Here is a 24,451-nt window from a genome sequence, read left to right on the forward strand (position 1 = left end):
CCTGCAGTCCAAGAGACCAGTCGCATCTATTTTAGAAAATGGCGCCCAGTGTTTCAATCAGAGAGTGAGGGAGAGTGTGAGGCAGCTCCAGGGTGGGAACACCAGCAGTAGATGGCGCCCTGGGCCAGGGGAGAGGCTACAGGTCAAGTGCCGGTTCCCCTATGCTGGACTTCACCACCTGGTACTACGGAGTCTTATTACAAATAGGATTTTAATCACCTACCGGTAAATCCTTTTCTCGTAATCTGTAGAGGATACTGGGGTCCATTTAGTACCATGGGGGTATAGACGGGTCCACTAGGAGCCATGGGCACTTTAAGAATTTGATAGTGTGGGCTGGCTCGTTCCATCTATGCCCCTCCTACCAGACTCAGTCTAGGAAACTGTGCCTGAGGAGACGGACATACTTCAAGAGAAGGATAGATAAGGATAGTGGTGAGATTCCGAACCAGCACACACAACAGAGGATAGCCAAGCTAACTACATTTGAAACAGGAACAGCGACGGCTGAACCAACTTTACTTAACCAAGTAAAAGTGCAGGAAGAACGAAGCACCGGGTGGGCGCCCAGCATCCTCTACGGACGAGAAAAGGATTTACCAGTAGGTAATTAAAATCCTATTTTCTCTTACGTCCTAGAGGACACTGGGGTCTATTTAGTACCATGGGGATATACCAAAGCTCCCAAACCGGGTGGGAGAGTGCTGAGGTTCCTGAAGAAATAATTGACCAAACTGAAGGTCCTCAGAGGCCAAAGTATCGAACTTGTAGAACTTAGCAAACATATTCGAAACTGACCAAGTAGCTGCTCGGCAGAGCTGTAAAGCCGAGACACCCTGGGCAGCCGCCCAGGCAGAATCCACCGACCTAGTAGAGTGGGCCTGTACAGATTTTGGACACAGCAAACTTGCCGAGGAATAAGCATGCTGATCCAGCGTGCAATGGTCTGCTTTGAAGCAGGACACCCAATCTTATTGGGATCATAAAGAACAAACAGCGTGTCCGTCTTTCTGTGACGAGCTGTTCTGTTCACATACACCTTCAAAGCCCGCACAACATCCAAAGACTTTGAAGTAGCAGAGGTGTCGGTGACAACCGGTACCACAATAGGTTGGTTGATGTGAAATGCGGACACCACTTTAGGAAGAAATCGCTGACAAGTTCTGAGTTCAGCTCTGTCCTCATGCAAAATTAAATAGGGACTTTTGTGAGACAAAGCCCCCAGCTCCGACACACGTCATGCTAAAGCCAAGGCCAACAGTGTGACAGTCTTCCACGTTAGATATTTGATGTCCACCTCCTGTAAAGGCTCAAACCAGTCCGATTGGAAGAACTGCAGGACCACATTGAGATCCCAAAGTGCCGTAGAAGGAACAAAAGGGAAGATTGATGTGCAGAACACCTTTCAAGAACGTCTGGACCTCAGGGAGAGAAGCCAATTGTTTCTGAAAGAAAATAGACAAGTCCGAAATCTGGACTTTTATTGAGCCCAGACGCAGGCCCACATCCACGCCTGCCTGCAGAAAAAGCAGGAAACGTCCCAGATGAAATTCCACTGCAGAATAATTTCTGCTCTCACACCAAGAGACGTATTTCTTCCAAATACGATGGTAATGCTTAGACGTTACCCCTTCCTGGCTTGGATCATAGTCAGGATAACCTTGTAAGGGATCCCTCTCCTGGCTAGAATCAGCTGTCCAACTTCCATGCCGTCAAATGTAGCGCGGTAAGTCCTGATAGACAAACGGGCCCTGTTGCAGAAGATCCTCACGAAGAGGTAGAGGCCACAGATCTTCGAGGAGCATCTCCAGAAGATCCGCGTACCAGGCCCTTCTTGGCCAGTCCGGAGCACTGAGTATTGCTTGAACCTTTTCCCTTTTTATTTGTTTTAGAATTCTTGGGATCAGAGGAAGAGGAGGAAACATCTGATAGACCCATGGAGTTGTCAGCGCATCTATCGCCACTGCCTGCGGGTCTCTCGGCCTGGAACAATACTGCATAAGCTTCTTGTTGAGACGAGAGGCCATCATGTCGATCTGTGGGTATCCCCATCAACTTGTCAAGCACCTGAACACTTCCGGATGAAGGCCCCACTCTCCAGGGTGCAGGTCGTGTCTGCTGAGGAAGTGTGCTTCCCAGTTGTCTACTACCGGAATAAGATGTGAGGCTTGAAGAAGATGTGAGGCTTGCAGAAGGGTGTTGTATATGGCCCTGAGTTCCAGAAATTTGATTGGAAGGATGACTTCCTGACTTGACCATCTTCCCTGAAACTGCACGCCCTGAGTAACTACTCCTCAACCTCTGAGGCTTGCGTCTGTGGTTAACAGAATCCAGTTCTAAATTCCGAACTTCCATCCTGCGACGAGGTGAGAAGACTGTAGCCAGCACAGAAAGGAGATCCTGGCCTTTGGCGACAGACGGATCCTCTGGTGCATGTGAAGATGCGATCCAGACCATTTGTCCAACAGATCGAGCTGGAAGGGTCTTGCGTGAAACCTTCCGTATTGAAGTGCCTCGTAAGAGGCCACCATTTTCCCCAGAAGGAGAATGCACAGATGCACCGACACCCGGGATCCTGGCACGAATTTGACCAGATCTGACTGAAGAATTGTAGTCGGGCTACCACCTGACAGCCTTCCAGGTATTGCGGTCCACCGTCATGCTGAATTCATTGAGGAAGCCAAGCCTGAGATCTGTTCCTGAGCACCTGCTGTTGCTGGTTTGCGTGGTTTACCTCTTGCACCGCTGGAGTACGTAGAATCACTTTTGGACTTGCCCTTGAACTTGGCCGTCCGAAAGGACTGTAACTTAGAAGCTGAAAAAGTCTTCTTGGTAGGAGGGGCTGCGGAAGGAAGATACGTACACTTACCCGCAGTAGCTGTGGACATCCATTTGTCTAATTCATCTCCAAACAAGGCCTCTCCTGTTAATGGTAGGCCTTCCACGCCTTTCCTGGAGTCCGCGTCAGCAGTCCACTGGCGTAGCCACAAGCCCCTGTGTGCCGACACTGCCATATCGGTTAAGCATGCCTATTTCCTTTATGGCTTCCACCATAAAGTTCGCAGAGTCCTGTATATGCTGCAGAAGTAAGACAACATCCCACCTAGATAAGGAATCTAACACCTCAATTAGCTTACCTGACCATTTCGCAATGGCTTTAGTGATCTACGCACATGCAATAGTGGGTCTTTGGGCCACCCCAGCAGCTGTGTACAATGATTTGAGTGTAGTCTCAATTTTTACGATCAACCGTGTCTTTCATGGAGGCTGCACCAGGAACAGGCAATACAATTTTACGAGACAGCCTAGAGACTGATGCGTCCACTATCGGTGGATTTTCCCATTTTTTCCTATCCTCCAGAGGAAAAGGAAAAGATGAGAGTAACCTTTTAGGGATCTGAGACTTCTTATAAGGATTAACCCATGGTTCTTCAAACAGGGTATTCAATTCCTTTGACACAGGAAAAGTAACTGAGTACTTCTTTTTTACATTAAAATAAGATTCCTCAAACTCCTCTGACACCTTATAAGGAATATGCAGAACATCTCTGATAGCCTGTATTCCCTGTGACAGAGCTGTATCCCACCCCTCTGAGTCCACCTCCCCCTCCTCCATGTCTGACCTGTCAGCGTCAGATTCAGACTGCAGAATATGGGCCAGAGATCGCTTTTGCGGACAAATGGGAGGGGATTGAGACGCCATTTTGGGGACTGAGTCTCTGTTCATAAACTCATCCACAGTCTGTTTTAAGTATTGCGTCTCTTTCCCATTGCGGGACAATTTTGTAGAAAGAGTTGAGATCATTCCTTTAAGAGAATTAACCCATTCCGGTTCTGCCCCGCTAGTCTGTGAACCTTGAGTACCCAGTAGTGAGCCCCCAGATGAAGAGGAACACTCTGCGGTAAAAGAGACACACTCTTTGCCTGACAACGTAAATGTGACAGCACACACACACACACACACACAGGAAAGGTTAAGCACAATTAACCCACAAAAAGCCCTTCAAGGGGGACACAGAGTTGCTTGGAGCCAGCCCCCACAGCGCCCTTACCTCTAATGCCAAGGTTAGCCGGGTCACAGACTAGGTACCCTGATAGGGGACTTAGTACACTAATAGTCGCTTACCCCCTGCTATGACCCCCTGGTACCGTTGAGGTAATCTGGAATCACACTGGAGGAGCTGCGCGTCCCTGTCCTGTCAACGTCTGTGTCCACTGCAGAGGGAAAAAGGCGCTGGTGAGCTGCTGGATCCTCTCATAGTGAAGCCCCGCCCCTGCAATGGCGCGCGGTCTTCCCGCTTTTTTTTATACTGGCTGAGGAATCTGGTGCTTAAAATGGAGAACACCGTTTTAAGGCTGTTGTGCCAGTATGGGTACTGTGTACAGTGTACGGGGACGCAGTTGTGTACTGTGTTCGGAGACGCATTCCGCCCTGTGTAGGAGCCGTGCGTATCCGTACCCTCATGCCGGCATAATTGCCGGGGCACCGCTAGCCGGGACGCCGGCTCAGTACTTACCACTCTTCATTCTTCTGGCTCTGTTAGGGGTGGCGGCGTGCTGCGGGAATGTACGCTTGCCGTGGTGGGGCTTGCGAATAGTTCCCTCAGGAGCTCAGTGTCCTGTCAGCGGGAAATAGGACCATTAACCCTTCAAGAGGTTGGCCCGTCCCCCCCCTAAGTCCCATGAAACAGGTAGGCTGGTGCCAACCAGCCCTGCCTGAAAATAACAAACAAAGAAAATAAATGCAGATAACTCTTCCTTCAGTGTGACCGGCTCCTCCGGGCACATTTTCTAAACTGAGTCTGGTAGGAGGGGCATAGAGGGAGGAGCCAGCCCACACTATCAAATTCTTAAAATGCCCATGGCTCCTAATGGACCCATCTATACCCCCATAGTACTAAATGGACCCCAGTATCCTCTAGGACGTAAGAGAAAATAGGATTTTAATACCTACCGGTAAATCCTTTTCTCTTAGTCCGTAGAGGATGCTGGGGATGCTTCAAAAACCATGGGGTATAGACGGGATCCGCAGGAGACATAGGCACACTAAGACTTTGATTGGGTGTGAACTGGCTCCTCCCTCTATGCCCCTCCTCCAGACTCCAGTTTAAGTAACTGTGCCCAGGGAGACGGACATTTCGAGGAAAGAATTTAATGTTAAACCACGGTGAGCATCTTACCAGCTCACACCTCAGTATGCCGCAGAACTTGGCATTCAATAGACCACCAGCTGACGGCATGAAGAATATGCAGCAATACGCTGACATAAAGCATCACACAACCTGTGTGTGTAAACACAACCAATAACAGCATAACGCATGCCATGGCATGAACCTCATCAGCAACAGGCGGACTGAAACACAACACACCATGTATGTAAACATACCCAATGACTGCAGATACAGTACGCACTGGGACGGGCGCCCAGCATCTTATACGGACTAAGAGAAAAGGATTTACCAGTAGGTATTAAAATCCTATTTTCTCATACGTCCTAGAGGATGCTGGGGATGCTTCAAGAACCATGGGGTTTATACCAAAGCTCTAGAACGGGCGGGAGAGTGCGGATGACTCTGCAGCACCGATTGACCAAACAAGAGGTCCTCATCAGGCAGGGTATCAAACTTGTAAACTTTGTAAAGGTGTTTGATCCCGACCAAGTAGCAGCTCGGCAAAGGTGTAATGCCGAGACCCCTCGGGCAGCCGCCCAGGATGAGCCCACCTTTCTGGTAGAATGGGCTTTCACCGATTTCGGCAACGGCAATCCTGCCGTAGAATGAGCCTGCTGAATCGTATTACAAATCCAGCGCGCAATAGTCTGCTTAGAAGCAGTAGCCCCAACCTTGTTGGGAGCCCATAGGAAAAACAGAGCCTCTGTTTTCCTAATACGAGCCGTTCTGGCGACATAGATTTTTAAAGCTCTGACCACATCGAGAGACTTCGATTCCGCCAAGGTGTCAGTAGACACTGGCACCACAATAGGCTGGTTTACGTGAAACCACTTTGGCAGAAATTGCTGACGAGTTCTCAACTCCGCTCTTTCAGCATGGAAGATTAAATAGGGTCTTTTGTGAGACAAAGCCGCCAATTCAGATACCCGCCTTGCGGATGCTAAGGCCAACATCATGGCTACTTTCCAAGTAAGAAATTTTAATGCAACTTTACGTAAAGGTTCAAACCAATGAGATTGCAGGAACTGCAACACCACATTAAGATCCCCTGGAGCCACAGGGGGCACAAAGGGAGGTTGGATGTGCAACACGCCTTTCAAGAAGGTCTGTATTTCTGGAAGGGAGTCCAATTTCTTCTGAAAGAAAATTGATAAGGCCAAAATTTGTACTTTAATGGAGCCTAACTTTAGGCCCGCATCCACACCTGCTTGCAAAATATGGGGCAACCGCCCCCGCGGAAAATCCTCCGTAGGAGCTTTCTTGGATTCACACCAAGACACATATTTTCTCAAAATATGGTGGTAATGCTTTGCCGTTACTTCTTTTCTAGCCTGAAGAAGTGTGGGAATGACTTCACTGGGAATACCCTTCCGGGCTAGGATTTGGTGTTCAACCGCCATGCCGTCAAACGCAGCCGCGGTAAGACTTGATACACGCACGGCCCCTGTCGTAACAGGACCTCTGGAAGAGGAAGAGGCCAGAGATCTTCTATGAGCAACTCCTGAAGATCTGGATACCAGGCCCTCCTTGGCCAGTCTGGAACAATGAGCATCGCCTGAACCCTTGTTCCCCATATGATCTTTATCACCTTGGAATGAGTGGAAGTGGAGGGAACACCTAGACCGACTGAAACACCCACGGTGTCCCCAGGGCGTCCACCTCTATTACTTGAGGGTCCCTCGACCTGGAACAATATCTTTGAAGTTTCTTGTTGAGGCGAAACGTCAACACGTCTATTTGAGGAATTCCCCAACGACTTGACACTTCTGCAAATACCTCTTGATGAAGACCCCACTCTCCTGAATGGAGATCGTGTCTGCTGAGGAAGTCTGTTTCCCAGTTGTCTACACCAGAAATGAAGACCGCTGACAGAGCGTTTACATGCCTTTCCGTCCAGCGGAAAACTTTTGTGGCTCCTGCCATCTCTGCTCTGCTCTCCGATCTGCCCTGGCGGTTTACGTACGCCACTGCTGTATGTTGTCCGACTGAATTAAGACGTGCAGACCACGAACAAGATGCTTCAGAATGTTTATGTGCAGACAAGCTTCCTGGCTTGACCATTTTCCCTGGAAATTCGTTTCCCCCAGAATGACTGCTCCCCAGCCCTGGAGACTTGCATCCATGGACACCAGGATCCCATCCAGGATCCCGAACCTTCGTCCCTATAGGAGGTAAGAACTGAGCAGCTACCACAGGAGAAAAATTCTGGTCCTGGAAGATAAGATTATTTTCTGATGCATGTGCAGGTGAGACCCGGACCACATATCCAATTGGTCCCGCTAAAAACCACTCTCGCATTTAACCTGCTCACTGAATGGCCTCGTAGGCCGCAACCCTCTTTTTCATCAATGGAACGTATTGATGGATTGACACTGTTGTAGATCTGACCCAACTCTGGATCTTCACAGCTCTTTCCACTGGAAGAAACAAACTCTCAACAGTTCTGTATCTAACATTTTTCCCAACGCCGACAACCGCGTCGTTGGGATCAACCGTGATTCTGGCAAGTTCAGAAGCCAACCACTTTGTTGAAGATCCATCATGGATAAAACAACGTTTTGCACCACTTGTTTCTTGTCCTCCCCGTACGCAGGAGAGCGTCCCAGTACAAGTAATAATGACTTTTTTACTATTGAAGAAAACCATCATACCGCCATCACTCCGGTGAATTGGCACTGACAATCTTGAATAGCAAACCAGGTAAGCCTAATGCGGAAGAACCGCATTTAGACCCTCTTTCTCCTTAACAGATTGGAGATCCCCGCCCAGAGAGATTCCATCTTGCAGTTCAACTTCTTAAGTAGAAATTGTTTGGAATTGTTCTGACCGAGCCTTCCGGCCTCAGAAGCACGAAAAAGCTTGAATAACAGCTTTTATCCTTTTTTTTTTGTGTGTGTGTGACCGGGACAGCAGGACAATGACCTGATCCTGACCCAACTCTTGTATGGCGTCGCATACTATCTCCCCGTCCAGAGGAGAATTGGAAAGGTTTATTTGAAAAATCAGTGAGGGGAATCGTCTGGAAACTCCAGTATGTCCCCCTTGGGACTCTATCCTCAAACTCACTGGTCCATGTACGTTCCAGGACTGACTGAACAGTATTAGACGTTGTCCCACCGGTGTGGCCTCACGCAAGATAGACCCAGCGCCATGCGGTGGATGTGGTAGAAGCAGAGGATGATTTCTGCTTCTGCGAACTTGAAAAGGCTGCTGACCTCTTACCTTTTCACCTTCCTCTACCTGCAAAGAAAGGGAAAACCGTATCCATTCGGTCGAAATGACTGCATCCTACAAAAATGCGTCACCAACCGTTGTGAGGGAACATAGGTCAAGAAGGTAGACTTACCAGTGGTATCTGCCGAGATCAACTTAACAAAGGCATCCCCAAACCAGGCTTCACCTTCATAGGGAAGATACTCCAGTTCTTCTCGGAGTCAGCCTCAGCATTCCATTGGTGAATCCACAATGCCCTCCTAGCCGAGACCGCCATGGAAGTGGCCCGCGAAAACAAGAGTCCCATATCCCTTGTAGTCGCACGGCAGTATGCTGCAAAGATATAGACATGACTCAACTTAAGTTGCATACAACTATTCCCCCATGTGCATGTAACGCAAGTATAAACAACGTACATGCAGACACATAAGTAGAGTATCACATATCTTCCTGCATACGATCCTTTGTGACAGGTCCCCGTGCAGAACAGGGGGTGACTCTCACCTTCTATCCATTGAGAAGGACAAACTTTACCTCACCATTCATTATAAATATCTTTATATACATATATACATACATATATACCTTCCAATGCACCTATAAACACATATATATATATATATATATACACACATATATATATACATACAGTACACATATCTAAAATCTAAATATACATATATGTACATATACATATTTTTTGTCAGGAACAGCAAGGTCCCTAGTGACGTTAATACGTTCTAATGTGTATAAACAGGTACTGAATGCCAATTTTTGAGGATCTGATCAGGAAACATCATGTGTCAACAAAGGGAGAAGAAAGGAAGGCTCTTGTGTGGGCGCACTCTTAAGTAGTTGAAATAAAGTTCAAATAGTTTTAATTATACATAAGAATTGGTAAAATATAACTTTTATTAGATATACATTATAAAGAGTATCTCATGATTACCCATTGAACAACCTGGGATCCAAAAAATGAATGTGATTTAAAATACATATTAAATTGAAAAATTTAAAAGTAATTATATTGAAAAAATGAGGAAATGTTCTGGTCCTGTCTCACAGAATGTGATAAGAAAGGATGTAGACACTTTGCTTTTCTACATCCGTTTCAGCCCGACCAGTACAGAAAATCTGTATTGCTGAGACCAAGCTATGGTCAATTACCAAAAAATGAAAAAGCTGGACAGGTCCGGCAATGGATAGTGAGACATTACCCACTTCCCACCAGTCACCAGCCGTGTACACTGTATGATTTGAAATACAAAGATCAAAGGGTCTTGAGTAATTGTGTAAACAGTGTATGCCTACAAGAGATTGGGATATTGTAGAAAAGAATAAAGACAAGTGGTGATACTGCTGTTGGCGTCAAATAACGCACATCACAGGGATAAAGAGTCTACTACACTGGGTATTCCCTGTGAGTCTCCCCCTCAGGTACTGACCCAGCCCAACACTGTATAGCTTCCAAGATCGGACGAGATCGGGCACTGGCAGTGTGGTATGGTAGTAGACAGATGGATGGGTTAGACGCCAATGAGATTGCACCTATATAAATGAAGATGTGACAATTTTAGTCACGAAAGATGTGGATCTGCTTTCTACGTTAGGCTGGATGCAGTGGGTCCCACATAGGTGGTATTACGCATCCAGGATCATAGATGAGAGTCCACGGAAAGAAGAAAGAAGAAAAAAAAGAGTCAAGAATGGAAGCAGAAGGCATAAATAGTTCTATGCAAAATACCCTGCTAACCAACATTTGCTAACATCAAAAAAAAGGATACAAAAAATAATAATACAAATTGAATGTAGACATTGATAATATCACTTGGATGTCAGATAAGTGAAATAGCTAAGTGCATCTCGGCTGGGTCAGTACCTGAGGGGGAGACTCACAGGGAATACCCAGTGTAGTAGACTCTTTATCCCTGTGATGTGCGTTATTTGAGGCCAACAGCAGTATCACCACTTGTCTTTATTCTTTTCTACAATATCCCAATCTCTTGTAGGCATACACTGTTTACACAATTACTCAAGACCCTTTGATCTTTGTATTTCAAATCATACAGTGTACACGGCTGGTGACTGGTGGGAAGTGGGTAATGTCTCACTTTCCATTGCCGGACCTATCCAGCTTTTTCATTTTTTGGTAATTGACCATAGCTTGGTCTCAGCAATACAGATTTTCTGTACTGGTCGGGCTGAAACGGATGTAGAAAAGCAAAGTATCTACATCCTTTCTTATCACATTCTGTGAGACAGGACCAGAACATTCCCTCATTTTTTCAATATAATTACTTTTAAATTTTTCAATTTAATATGTATTTTAAATCACATTCATTTTTTGGATCCCAGGTTGTTCAATGGGTAATCATGAGATACTCTTTATAATGTATATCTAATAAAAGTTATATTTTACCAATTCTTATGTATAATTAAAACTATTTGAACTTTATTTCAACTACTTAAGAGTGCGCCCACACAAGAGCCTTCCTTTCTTCTCCCTTTGTTGACACATGTTTCTTCTGGCTCTGGGCGCACCACCATATTGGACAGAGATTTGATAATTTACGTAAATATATCCTAATTGTCCGAATTCTGGTTTATTTATTATTATTTGTTATTTCATTCATATTTAGATCAGTGCCGGGTCGCCCCTTTTCTTCTCAGGAAACATTATGGTCGACCTAAGAAAGATTTTCGAGTCGATCTCAGGGAGTAGTAACTGGGCAAAATAACATTTTTGCGAACCTGAAGGGTCTGAGAGAAATCTATTCTATGAATATGATTCCCACCATAAAATTATCACATCTGTGATCGTGCCACAGACCTATACAATCATACTATACATACATATTACACATAGGTATAGATCTATCTGATATGCATCATATTATTATTATTATTATTATCCTTTATTTATATGGCGCCACAAGGGTTCCGCAGCGCCCAGTTACAGAGTACATAAACAAATAATCAAGCAGAAAAACAGCAACTTACAGTTGATGACAGTATAGGACAAGTACAGGGTAAATGAACATAGTTACATAAGCAGATGACACTGGAATAAGTATCAGGTGGCATAAGACTGCTGGATTTGGTGCAGTTGAAGATTATTAAATTAAGAAAGGATAAGCACATGAGAGAAGAGGGCCCTGCTCGTGAGAGCTTACATTCTAAAGGGGAGGGGTAGACAGACAGGGGTGACACAGATGGGGTACATAGAGAGCGTAGAACAGAGGGTTAGGATGAGATTTGGCTGGGTTTTGTGAAGAAGTGGGTTTTGAGAGCCCGTTTGAAGTTTTGTAGAGAGGGGGAGAGGTAGGGAATTCCAGAGAAGTGGTGCAGCACGAGAAAAATCTTGGAGGTAGGAGTGGGAGGAAGTAATCCGCAGGCAGTAGAGTCGGCGTGCATTAGCAGAGCGAAGAGGACGGGTGGGAGTGTAAAGGGAGATAAGGTCAGAGATGTAGATGGGAGAGGAGTTGGTGAGGGCTTTGCAAGCGAGTGTGAGAAGCTTGAAATGGATTCTGAAAGGGAAGGGGAGCCAGTGAAGGTCTAATAAGACAGGAGAGGTGGACGTAGTGCGTTTGGTGAGGAAGATGAGCCGGGCAGCAGCATTGAGGATAGACTGGAGTGGAGAGAGGTATTGGTCAGGAATGCCAGTCAGGAGGAGATTACAGTAGTCCAGTCTGGAGATGACCAGTGAGTGGATAAGAGTCTTAGTAGCATCCTGGGTCAGAAAGGGTCTGATCCTGGAAATATTTTTTAGATGAAAACGGCAGGTTTGTGAGAGGTGCTGAATGTGTGGTTTGAAGGAGAGGGAGGAGTCAAGGATTACTCCAAGACCGCGCACTTGAGGGCTAGAGGAGATAGTAGTGCTATCAATAGATAATGAGATTGTAGGAGGTGAGGTTATGCGGGAGGGAGGGAAGATGATCAGCTCGGTCTTAGACATGTTAAGTTTAAGAAAGCGCTGGGACATCCAGGAAGAGGTAGTAGAGAGACAGTTGGAGATACGAGTGAGGAGAGCAGGGGAGAGGTCTGGAGAGGAAAGATAGATTTGGGTGTCATCAGCATAGAGATGATATTGGAAACCAAAAGAACTAATGAGCTTACCTAGTGAGGACGTATAGAGAGAGAAGAGAAGAGGACCAAGGACAGAACCTTGGGGTACCCCTACAGTTAGTGAAAGTGAGGGGGAGGTGGAGTCATGAGAGGAGACAGAGAATGAACGGTCAAAGGTAGGAGGACAGCCAAGAGAGGGCAGTATCACGTAGACCAATGGAGTGAAGGTTTTGCAGTAGAAGAGGATGGTCCACAGTGTCAAAAGCAGCAGAGAGATCAAGTAGAATAAGTAGAGAGTAGTGTCCCTTGGATTTAGCAGCATGGAGGTCATTGCAAACTTTTGTAAGGGCAGTTTCAGTGGAGTGGAGAGGACGGAAGCCAGACTGGAATGGGTCAAGCAGTGAGTGTGAGGAAAGAAAGGAAGTAAGGCGGTTGTAGACAATACGCTCAAGGAGTTTGGAGGCAAAAGGGAGGAGAGAGATGGGTCGGTAGTTGGAGAGAGTGTTTGGATCAAGGGTAGGTTTTTTAAGAATAGGAGAGTGAATGCTTGAAGGCAGAGGGGACAGTGCCTGATGAGAGGGAGAGATTGAGAAGGTGGGAAAGATGGGAACAAGCAGAAGTAGAGAGGTAGCGGCGAGGCGGGAGGGAATAGGGTCAAGTGGGGAGGTGGTGAGGGGACAGGAACAAATGAGGGCCATGACTTCCTCTCCAGATGCATGGGAGAAAGATGTCAGAGTAGGTGCGAGGGATGGGGAGGGTTGGTAAGGGATGGGAGAAAGCTGGTTACTGATTATCTGGTGTGATGTGATGTCCTGACATATGGAGTCAATTCTGGATGTGAAGTAAGTGGCAAAGTCAAGAGCAGAGAGTGAGGAGGGGAGACGAGGTGGAGGTGGGCAGAGGAGTGAGTTGAGAGTGGCAAAGAGGCGCCGGGGGTTGGAAGACTGGGAGGAGATGAGGTTCTTGAAGTATGACTGTTTAGCAAGAGAAAGGGCAGCACTGAAGGATGAGAGCATAAGTTTGAAATGGAAGAAGTCTGCCTTAGAGCGTGATTTCCTCCAGTGTCGCTCAGCAGTACGTGAGCATTTTTGCAGATATCTGGTGCATTTGGTGTGCCAGGGTTGAGGTGTTAATTTGCGAGGGTGAATAGTGGTTGGTGGAGCAACAGAGTCAAGAGCAGAAGTAAGGGATGCATTGAATGTGGAAGTGGCTTGTTCAGGGCATGAGAGAGAGAGAATAGGAGAGAGAAGTGAGTCAAACAGGGAGGAAAGGAATGTGGTGTCAATAGCTTCAATGTTACCCTTGGTGATGGTAGCCTTAGGAGGTAGAGATGGGGAAGTCGAGAGAGATAGGTTAAAGGAGAGCAGATGGTGGTCAGAGAGGGGAAATGGGGAGTTGGAAAAATAAGAAATATCACAGCGGTGAGTGAAGACCAGATCCAGTGAGCTCCCATTCACATGGGAGGGTGAGGAGGTCCACTGGGAGAGACCAAGTGAAGAGGTGAGATTAAGGAGTTTAGAAGCAGGGGATTGTGTGGGAATGTCAATAGGGATGTTGAAATCGCCTAGGATAATGGAGGGAATGTCAGAAGAGAGGAAGTGAGGAAGCCAGGAAGCAAAGTTGTCGATGAATTTGGAAGCAGTGCCAGGGGGGCGGTAAATGATAGCTACTCTAAGATGGACTGGTTGGAAGAGGCGTATGGCATGGACCTCAAATGTAGAGAATGTAAGGGATGGTTCTGGTGGTATGAGTTGGTAGGAGTATCTAGAAGGTAAAAGGACCCCAACACCACCCCCATGGCGACCCCCAGGTCGGGGTGTGTGTGAATGTGAGGCCCCCAGCAGAGAGAGCAGCAGGAGAAGTAGTGTCAGAGGGCGTAATCCAAGTTTCAGTAATGGCTAGTAGGTGTAGGGAGTTGGAAATGAAAAGGTCATGAGTGGGGACCAGTTTGTTACAAACAGATCTGGCATTCCAGAGGGCACAGGATAGGGGGTATGAGTTTGTGGGAGAGATGTGAATGAGATTATCAGGATTGCTGTAGCGATGAGGTGAGATTAACTTTGAGGGCAGGGATGATGAGAGAGTAGTGATGGTATGGGTGCCTGAGCTAGGAGGGGAAACTGCAGGAGGTGGGCAGGGAGGGAGGTCAGTGTGATGTGGATGGGGGTGTGGGGAGGTGACAGGGAAGGGAGAGAGGGAGCAGGGCTGAGTTGTGGGGTAGCAGGACCATGGGGCAGAGGTGAATGAAAGTGGAGTGACAGGAAAGGAGGGGGAAGGAGACAGAGGGATGGAGGGGAGACAGAGGAGGAGGTGCAGGAGACTAGGGTGGAAGGATAAAGATACATTATTAGGTAGACACTGAGTGATGTGGGGAGTATAAGAAAGCCTTGACATAGTGTTAAGTAGGTAAATAGGTTGAGGGAAAGTGGAAGTAGGAGTGGAGACTGTAAGGGAATCAGAGCAGAAGAATTGCAGAAATGCAGGTGAGAAAAGCAGTGTAGGCTCAATGGGTGTAGATTTAGTATGAAATGAGTCAAAAGCGTAGATAAAGTGGGTGCAGAAATGTATTTGGGCTGTAAGAAATGAAAGGATTGTGAGAGGGTTAAGAAGCAATGGTAATTCTGTTCGATTTTTTTAAGTGTTTGTAGATGAGAAGATGAACTCACAATTGTCCCAAAGAAGATCTTTGTGATCCTGATTATGGATGGAAACTTGATCTTACATATGTTTCTTTCTGCAAATAGGTTGCATAGTGTTCACAGAGTGAAAGTTTGAGGGTGATACATTTGTATATACAGTTGATATTGATAAGTTGTTCATCTGTTGTTGTTTGAGGTTTTCTTTCAGTTTTTCGTCCAGTTTAAGTCCAGGCTTTGATACTACAATTATATATCTGCTCCCTTTGAGCCTCCTCCCTTCGAGTCCTACACCGTGGATCAATCAGCCAGGCTTAATCAGCCAAGTATACTCTAATATGAACTAACATTAACATGTGTAAGGTATAAGTTCACTGATTAAGACCCCCCATATCCACCCAGTCAGATATTGTTGGTGCAGACAGGGACACCCCCCACGTCTGTGTCTCCCATATAGTTTTCTCTTGGGAAAATATACCTCTACTGACATGTTGACATATTTACATGTACAAAGTACCGTTAGGAAACGACAGCACCGACATAGTCCTTCCCTTTGTGGCAGAGCCCTCAGCCTCAAATATGCCGACACACGTGTACCAAACACCCACCGACATTTCACTGGCTATAAGGGATAGACCCCAGTACATTTTGTCATGGAAACACAGAAGGAGTTTATCAGCTCATTTTCCCCAGCGCCCATGATATACTGTTTTTATTTCACTTTATATCACACCAAACCACTGTGCCCCCCCTTGTTTTCTACTCTGATCCATGCAGCAGTGTTTAGGAAGGACCAGCGTCTCTGTGAGGAGAAAATGGCGCTGGAAGTGCTGTAAGGGCTAAGCCACACCCCCTCACTGGCGCGCTTCAGTCCCGCTCAAATTCACATCTTTATACTGGCGGGGGTTATATTTTAGTGCCTAGGCACTTATAATACCAGTTTTAGAAGCTTCAATGCCCCCCCTGCGCCCTGCACCCTGTCAGTGCAGCTGTGTGTGTGGGAGCATGGCGCGCAGCGCGACCGCTGCGCGGTACCTCAACCCTGAAGTCTTCTGCCGTCACTGAAGTCTTCTTTTCTTCTTTATACTCACCTGGCTTCTTTCTTCCGGCTCTGTGAGGGAGTTGATGTCACGGCTCCGGGAACAAGCAGCTAGGTGTACCAAGTGATCGAACCCTCTGGAGCTAATGGTGTCCAGTAGCCTAAGAAGCAGAGCCCTTGAACTCTTAAGAAGTAGGTCTGCTTCTCTCCCTTCACTCCCACGAAGCAGGGAGCCTGTAGCCAGCAGGTCTCCCTGAAAATAATAAACCTAACAAAGTCTTTTCAGAGAAACTCAGTAGAGCTCCCCTGTGTGTGACCAGTCTCTCTGGGCACAGAATCTAAACTGGACTCTGGAGGAGGGGCATAGAGGGAGGAGCCAGTTCACACCCAATCAAAGTCTCAAAGTGTGCCTATGTCTCCTGCGGATCCCGTCTATACCCCATGGTTCTTGAAGCATCCCCAGCATCCTCTAGGACGTATGAGAAATGGATTATAATGGAGTATATCCGACCTGTACTCCTATGCCCTGGAGGATATAGTGGGGTCCCTGCTTTGTTACAGTGTCAACGCCAGCATCGCAGTCCGTCTCCCTAGACGGCAACAGGAACGCGATTTAGTGACTGGTCCCGTCTGGGGGACCCTCTTACCTCCTCCCCATAGCAGCCATGTGAACCAGGAGAGCGTCTGCGACAGCGTGCCCAGAGCCGGAGCGTCTCCACCGCAAGTGCCTGGGAACAGGCCGCAGGAGTATGTGATGCCGCTTGGGAGGTGATGGAGCTGCAGCAAGTGTCACCATGACATACAGTGCTGTCAGCCCAGTTTTGAAGAAATTTTCTGTCAGAAAAAGCTTTTTCAGGGCTGCCCAGTGCAGCCCTCCTGTTAGTGACTGCTTCTACAGGCACCAACTCAAAACTGAGCTCACAGTGCCTGGAGGCGTGGTTATAGAGGAGGCCGCACAATGCATCCTGGGACAGCTTAAAGCTTTAGCCTGTTGGTGCCTCTCTGGATCAAGATCCACTCTACACCCGATGTTTCCCTGTGGAAACCAATGTACCCTGCTGCAGAAAGTATGTATATTAATTGTAACTACATAAGGTCCAATCATGCCACTGAAGAGATGAGCTACATGAAGGATCCAGGTAGATGGTGTAATAGGATGTGATTGAGTTGACAGGTCACTTAGGTTGAAAGGGCATGTAACGTTTACCCTCATTTGCATAAGGTAGATGAGTGCACACATAAGCAGATTCTGCCCTTCCATTTAATTAAATAAGCTTTCAACAGGATCATGATCTAGCCGACCAATTGGAACCACTCGTGCCTTGATATCAGGCCTACTGCAGTGATCTTATCTGACTGGATTACAAAACATGTATCACATCTATGACTAGTTAGAACCATTTTATATCTTATCTGACTTTAATTAGCCACATAACCTGTACAGTGTAGATATGTCAACACCAATATGGGAGAGATGGTAAGAGCTAGCACTGCTAACTTCTACTTCATTCAATAATTTACTATTGTTACTTCCTAAAGCTATTTTAAACATAAAGATAATGTACAAACACTGGATAGAAAGTCACATCACCAGGCGAACACAGACCAAACAAGCGCTTATTACCTGGTGTCTTTTCACAATGTCTTTAAGCTTGCTCTGCAGCTTTGAATCGATGTCTGCATGAAGGTATATATTTGGTCTGGATAAACAGTTATTCTGCAGAGTTAAGAAAAAGGAATCGTACATACATTATATTAATATGGAATAACATAAGTTACTCTCTTATCACTCCTTTGTACAATACACAACTGACATTAAAGAAGAGGAAGACAGTAAAAGAAAGAAGACGAAAAATAAAAATGTCAATTCAAAAATGATATTTGGAACACATAACTGCAATACTTAGCAACTTTCATGTATTATATAATATCCATTTTACTCTATAAAGTATGAACAGTAAATGCCGGCTGCTGTCTCTCTTCTGAGAGCTGGGTTAAAGAAAAATGCAGATTCTCTGCTGTACTAGATGAAATGGGAGAGATTACCTGCACAAGGGACTTTTCTATGTTCATAAACATTTCCACATTACGATCCATTCGTGATGGGTTCTGGAAATCAAACCTACGCCTACAGGGAATATAAAGATGAAATTAGAGAGAAGAAAGTTATTCTTATAACTGCTGACACATTACATAACTTTGTGGAATTGTGACCAGAAAGGTAGGTAATGCCAGCAATCATTAACAATAAAACAGCTATATACAAGACACTATCAATTCTACACTACACATCACTTTGAGAAAAAAGATCAGTCTATTTCTCATCACCTCAATACACAATGCCCTATTAAGAAAATGCAACTAACACTGAATTTTGAGCTCATACAAATGTGATAATATATATTATAATAAGCCAGGAATTTCATGACATTGAATGAGAGAATATGGTACAGAGGTGTCCACCTGCATGTAAAACAGCCCTTCTAGTTACGTCATGCCGTGGCATCACTTGGTATCACCGAGCATCTTTTCGTGTGACTTTTCTATTCAAATTAGTCTTATTTGTTAAGTGAGGAATCAAGCACTGCCTGAAATCCTCATGAATCGGCATGGGAACGGGATCTCGGACAGTCCTTAGATGATGAAGACTGGGCGAGATTTGGAACAATGCTGCTTCTAGTTCGATATGTGTGAAAACTAAGGGAAATATAAATTGTTGTATCGCTGGTATTATGTGCCCTACAGATTAAAAACCATGTTTCCCGATACTTCGGATAGGTGTTGGAGGTGTTGTACTGATGAGGGCACCTTTTTACACATCTGGTGGTCTTGTCAGAAACTTACCTGCATACAGTGCATCTGGAAAGTATTCACAGCGCTTCCCTTTTTCCACATTTTGTTATGTTACAGCCTTATTCCAAATGGAATAAATACAGTTTTTCCCTCAAAATTCTACACACAATGGGGGTCATTCCGAGTTGTTCGCTCGTTATTTTTTTCTCGCAACGGAGCGATTAGTCGCTAATGCGCATGCGCAATGTCCGCAGTGCGACTGCGCCAAGTAAATTTGCTATGCAGTTAGGTATTTTACTCACGGCATTACAAGGTTTTTTTCTTCGTTCTGGTGATCGTAATGTGATTGACAGGAAGTGGGTGTTTCTGGGTGGAAACTGGCCGTTTTATGGGTGTGTGTGAAAAAACGCTACCGTTTCTGGGAAAAACGCGGGAGTGGCTGGAGAAACGGAGGAGTGTATGGGCGAACGCTGGGTGTGTTTGTGACGTCAAACCAGGAACGACAAGCACTGAACTGATCGCACTGGCAGAGTAAGTCTCGAGCTACTCAGAAACTGCACCGAGAAGTCTTTTCGCAATTTTGCGAATCTTTCGGTCGCAATTTTGATAAGCTAAGATTCACTCCCAGTAGGCGGCGGCTTAGCGTGTGCAAAGCTGCTAAAAGCAGCTTGCGAGCGAACAACTCGGAATGACCCCCAATACCCCATAATGACAATGTGAAAAAGTTTTTTACATTTGTTTTGCAAATTTATTAAAAATAAAAAACTAAGAAATCAAATGTACATAAGTATTCACAGCCTTTGCCATGAAGCTCAAAATTGAGCTCAGGTGCATCCTGTTTCCACTGATCATCCTTGAGATGGTCCTACAGCTTAATTGGAGTCCACATGTGGTAAATTCAGTTGATTGGACATGATTTGGAAAGGCGCACACCTGTCTATATAAGGTCCCACACTTGGGACAGTGCATGTCTGAGCACAAACCAAGCACGAAGTCAAAGGAATTGTCTGTAGACCTCCGAGACAGGATTGTCTTGAGGCACAAATCTGGAGAAAGGTACAGAAAAATATCTGCTGCTTTGAAAGTCCCAATGGAAGAAGTTCGGAACCACCAGGACTCTTCCTACAGCTGGCAGGCCGCCTAAACTGAGCGATTGAGGGGAGAAGGGCCCTAGTCAGGGAGGTGACCAAGAACCCGGTGGTCACTCTGTCAGAGCTACAGCATTCCTCTGTGGAGAGAGGAGAACCTTCCAGAAGGACAACCATCTCTGCAACAATCCACCAATCATGCCTTTACGGTAGAATGGCCAGACGGAAGCCATTCCTTAGTAAAAAGCACATGACAGCCCGCCTGAAGTTTGCCAAAATGCACCTGAAGGACTTTCAGACCATGAGAAACAAAATTCTCTGGTCTGATGAGACATAGATTGAACTCTTTGGCGTGAATGCCAGGCGTCATGTTTGGAGGAAACCAGGCACCGCTCATCACCAGGCCAATATCATCCCTACAGTGAAGCATGGTGGTGGCAACATGATGCTGTGGGGATGTTTTTCAGCGGCAGTAACTGGGAGACTAGTCAGGATAGAGGGAAAGATGAATGCAGCAATGTACAGAGACATCGTGGATGAAAACTTACTACAGAGCGCTCTTGACCTCAGACTGGGGCGACGGTTCATCTTTCAGCAGGACAACGACCCTAAGCACACAGCCAAGATATCAAAGGAGTGGCTTCAGGACAACTCTGTGAAAGTCCTTGAGTGGCCCAGCCTTGAATCCGATTGAACATCTCTGGAGATATCTGAAAATGGCTGTGCACCAACGCTTCCCATCCAACCTGATGGAGCTTGAGAGGTGCTGCAAAGAGGAATGGGCGAAACTGCCCAAAGATAGGTGTGCCAAGCTTGTGGCATCATATTCAAAAAGACTTGAGGCTGTAATTGCTGCCAAAGGTGCATCAACATAGTATTGAGCAAAGGCTGTGAATACTTATGTACATGTGATTTCTTAGTTTTTTATCTTTAATAAATTTGCAAAAATCTAAAAAAAAAAAAAACGTTTTTCACGTTGTCATTATGGGGTATTGTGTGTAGAATTTTGAGGGGGAAAAAATAAGAATTTACTCACCGGTAATTCTATTTCTCGTAGTCCGTAGTGGATGCTGGGTACTCCGTAAGGACCATGGGGAATAGACGGGCTCCGCAGGAGACTGGGCACTCTTAAAAGAAAGATTAGGTACTACATCTGGTGTGCACTGGCTCCTCCCTCTATGCCCCTCCTCCAGACCTCAGTTAGGGAAACTGTGCCCGGAAGAGCTGACATTACTAGGAAAGGATTTGGAATCCAGGGTAAGACTCATACCAGCCACACCAATCACACCGTACAACTTGTGATAACTATACCCAGTTAACAGTATGAACAACAACTGAGCCTCATTCAACAGATGGCTCAGAACAATAACCCTATAGTTAAGCAATAACTATATACAAGTATTGCAGAAAGTCCGCACTTGGGACGGGCTCCCAGCATCCACTACGGACTACGAGAAATAGAATTACCGGCGAGTAAATTCTTATTTTCTCTGACGTCCTAGTGGATGCTGGGTACTCCGTAAGGACCATGGGGATTATACCAAAGCTCCCAAACGGGCGGGAGAGTGCGGATAACTCTGCAGCACCGAATGAGCAAACTCAAGGTCCTCCTCAGCCAGGGTATCAAACTTGTAGAATTTTGCAAAAGTGTTTGATCCCGACCAAGTAGCAGCTCGGCAAAGTTGTAAAGCCGAGACCCCTCGGGCAGCCGCCCAAGAACAGCCCACCTTCCTCGTGGAATGGGCTTTTACTGATTTAGGATGCGGCAGTCCAGCCGCAGAATGTGCAAGTTGAATCGTGCTACAGCTCCAGCGAGCAATAGTCTGCTTAGAAGCAGGAGCACCCAGCTTGTTGGGTGCATGCAGGATAAACAGCGAGTCAGTTTTTCTGACTCTAGCAGTCCTGGAAACATAGATTTTCAGGGCCCGGACTACGTCCAGCAACTTGGAATCCTCCAAGTCCCGAGTAGCCGCAGGCACCACAATAGGTTGGTTCAAATGAAACGCTGATACCACCTTTGGGAGAAATTGGGGACGAGTCCTCAATTCTGCCCTGTTTTATATGGAAAATCAGATATGGGCTGTTACAGGACAAAGCCGCCAATTCTGACACACGCCTAGCTGAGGCCAAGGCCAACAGCATGACTACCTTCCACGTGAGATACTTCAACTCCACGGTCTGAAGTGGCTCAAACCAATGTGATTTTAGGAAATCCAACACTACGTTGAGATCCCAAGGTGCCACTGGAGGCACAAAAGGGGGCTGAATATGCAGCACTCCCTTAACAAACGTCTGAACTTCAGGCAGTGAAGCCAGTTCTTTTTGAAAGAAAATAGACAGGGCCGAAATCTGGACATTAATGGATCCCAATTTTAGGCCCATAGTCACTCCTGACTGTAGGAAGTGCAGAAATCGACCCAGCTGAAATTCCTCCGTTGGGGCCTTCATGGCCTCACACCAAGCAACATATTTTCGCCATATGCGGTGATAATGTTTTGCTGTCACATCCTTCCTAGCTTTTATGAGCGTAGGAATGACTTCAACCGGAATGCCCTTTTCCATTAGGATCCGGCGTTCAACCGCCATGCCGTCAAACGCAGCCGCGGTAAGTCTTGGAACAGACAGGGCCCCTGCTGTAGCAGGTCCTGTCGGAGCGGCAGAGGCCAAGGGTCCTCTGAGATCATTTCTTGTAGCTCCAGGTACCAAGTTATTCTTGGCCAATCCGGAACGATGAGTATAGTTCTTACTCCTCTCTTTCTTATTATCCTCAGTACCGTTGGTATGAGAGGAAAAGAGGGAACACATAAACCGACTGGTACACCCACGGTGTCACTAGAGCGACCACAGCTATCGCCTGAGGGTCCCTTGACCTGGCGCAATATCTTTTTAGCTTTTTGTTGAGGCGGGACGCCATCATGTCCACCTGTGGCCTTTCCCAACGATTTACAATCAGCTGGAAGACTTCTGGATGAAGTCCCCACTCTCCCGGGTGGAGGTCGTGCCTGCTGAGGAAGTCTGCTTCCCAGTTGTCCACTCCCGGAATGAACACTGCTGACAGTGCTAGCACGTGATTCTCCGCCCATCGGAGAATCCTTGTGGCTTCTGCCATCGCCATCCTGCTTCTTGTGCCGCCCTGTCGGTTTACATGGGCGACAGCCGTGATGTTGTCTGACTGAATCAGCACCGGCTGGTTTTGAAGCAGGGGTTCTGCTTGACTTAGGGCATTGTAAATGGCCCTTAGTTCCAGAATATTTATGTGTAGGGAAGTCTCCTGACTCGACCATTGTCCTTGGAAGTTTCTTCCCTGAGTGACTGCCCCCCAACCTCGGAGGCTTGCATCCGTGGTCACCAGGACCCAGTCCTGAATGCCGAATCTGCGGCCCTCGAGAAGATGAGCACTCTGCAGCCACCACAGCAGAGACACCCTGGTCCTCGGGGACATGGTGATCAGCCGATGCATCTGAAGATGCGATCCGGACCACTTGTCTAACAGATCCCACTGAAAGATCCTTGCATGGAACCTGCCGAAGGGAACTGCTTCGTAAGAAGCTACCATCTTTCCCAGGACTCGCGTGCAGTGATGCACCGACACCTGTTTTGGTTTCAGGAGGTCTCTGACCAGAGATGACAACTCCTTGGCCTTCTCCTCCGGGAGAAACACCTTCTTCTGTTCTGTGTCCAGAATCATGCCCAAGAACAGCAGACGCGTCGTAGGAACCAGCTGCGACTTTTGTATATTCAGAATCCAGCCTGTTGTAGCACTTCCTGAGATAGCGCTACTCCGACCAATAACTGCTCCTTGGACCTTGCCTTTATAAGGAGATCGTCCAAGTACGGGATAATTATAACTCCCTTCTTTCGCAGGAGTATCATCATTTCGGCCATTACCTTGGTAAATACCCTCGGTGCCGTGGACAGACCAAACGGCAACGTCTGGAATTGGTAATGGCAGTCCTGTACCACAAACCTGAGGTACTCCTGGTGAGGTGGGTAAATGGGGACATGTAGGTAAGCATCTTTGATGTCCAGTGACACCATAAAATCCCCCTCTTCCAGGCTTGCAATAACCGCCCTGAGCGATTCCATTTTGAACTTGAACTTCCTTATATAAGTGTTCAAGGATTTCAAATTTAGAATGGGTCTCACCGAACCGTCTGGTTTCGGTACCACAAACATTGTGGAATAGTAACCCCGTCCCTGTTGAAGGAGAGGAACTTTGATTATCACCTGCTGGAGGTACAGCTTGTGAATTGCCGCCAGCACTACCTCCCTTTCCTTGGGAGTAGCTGGCAAGGCTGATTTGAGGTAACGGCGAGGGCGAGACATCTCGAACTCCAGCTTGTATCCCTGAGATACCACTTGTAGAACCCAGAGATCCACCTGTGAGCGAACTCACTGGTCGCTGAAGTTCCGGAGACGGGCCCCCACCGCACCTGGCTCCACCTG

At 46.6% G+C, this 24,451-nt stretch overlaps 1 protein-coding gene and 1 pseudogene across 7 annotated transcripts in view; both read right to left on the reverse strand.

Moving 5' to 3' along the window:
- Positions 1–24,451, reverse strand: part of SMARCC2 (SWI/SNF related, matrix associated, actin dependent regulator of chromatin subfamily c member 2) — a 209,438-nt gene that overhangs the window by 141,103 nt on the left and 43,884 nt on the right. For all 7 annotated transcript variants that reach the window (XR_010212139.1, XR_010212175.1, XM_063952633.1 and 4 more), the window contains exons 4-5: positions 18,171–18,252; positions 17,749–17,841 (exon numbers count right to left, since the gene is read on the reverse strand). Coding sequence is in view for 5 of the 7 variants with exons in the window: in XM_063952633.1 (XP_063808703.1) it covers positions 17,749–17,841; positions 18,171–18,252 (175 nt within the window). In the remaining 2 variants the exon portion in view is untranslated. The remainder of the gene's footprint in view (positions 1–17,748; positions 17,842–18,170; positions 18,253–24,451) is intronic.
- Positions 9,781–9,899, reverse strand: LOC135051604 (5S ribosomal RNA; annotated as a pseudogene).

The sequence above is a fragment of the Pseudophryne corroboree genome, chromosome 2 (assembly GCF_028390025.1).
Source record: "Pseudophryne corroboree isolate aPseCor3 chromosome 2, aPseCor3.hap2, whole genome shotgun sequence".
NCBI classification, from domain to species: domain Eukaryota; kingdom Metazoa; phylum Chordata; class Amphibia; order Anura; family Myobatrachidae; genus Pseudophryne; species Pseudophryne corroboree.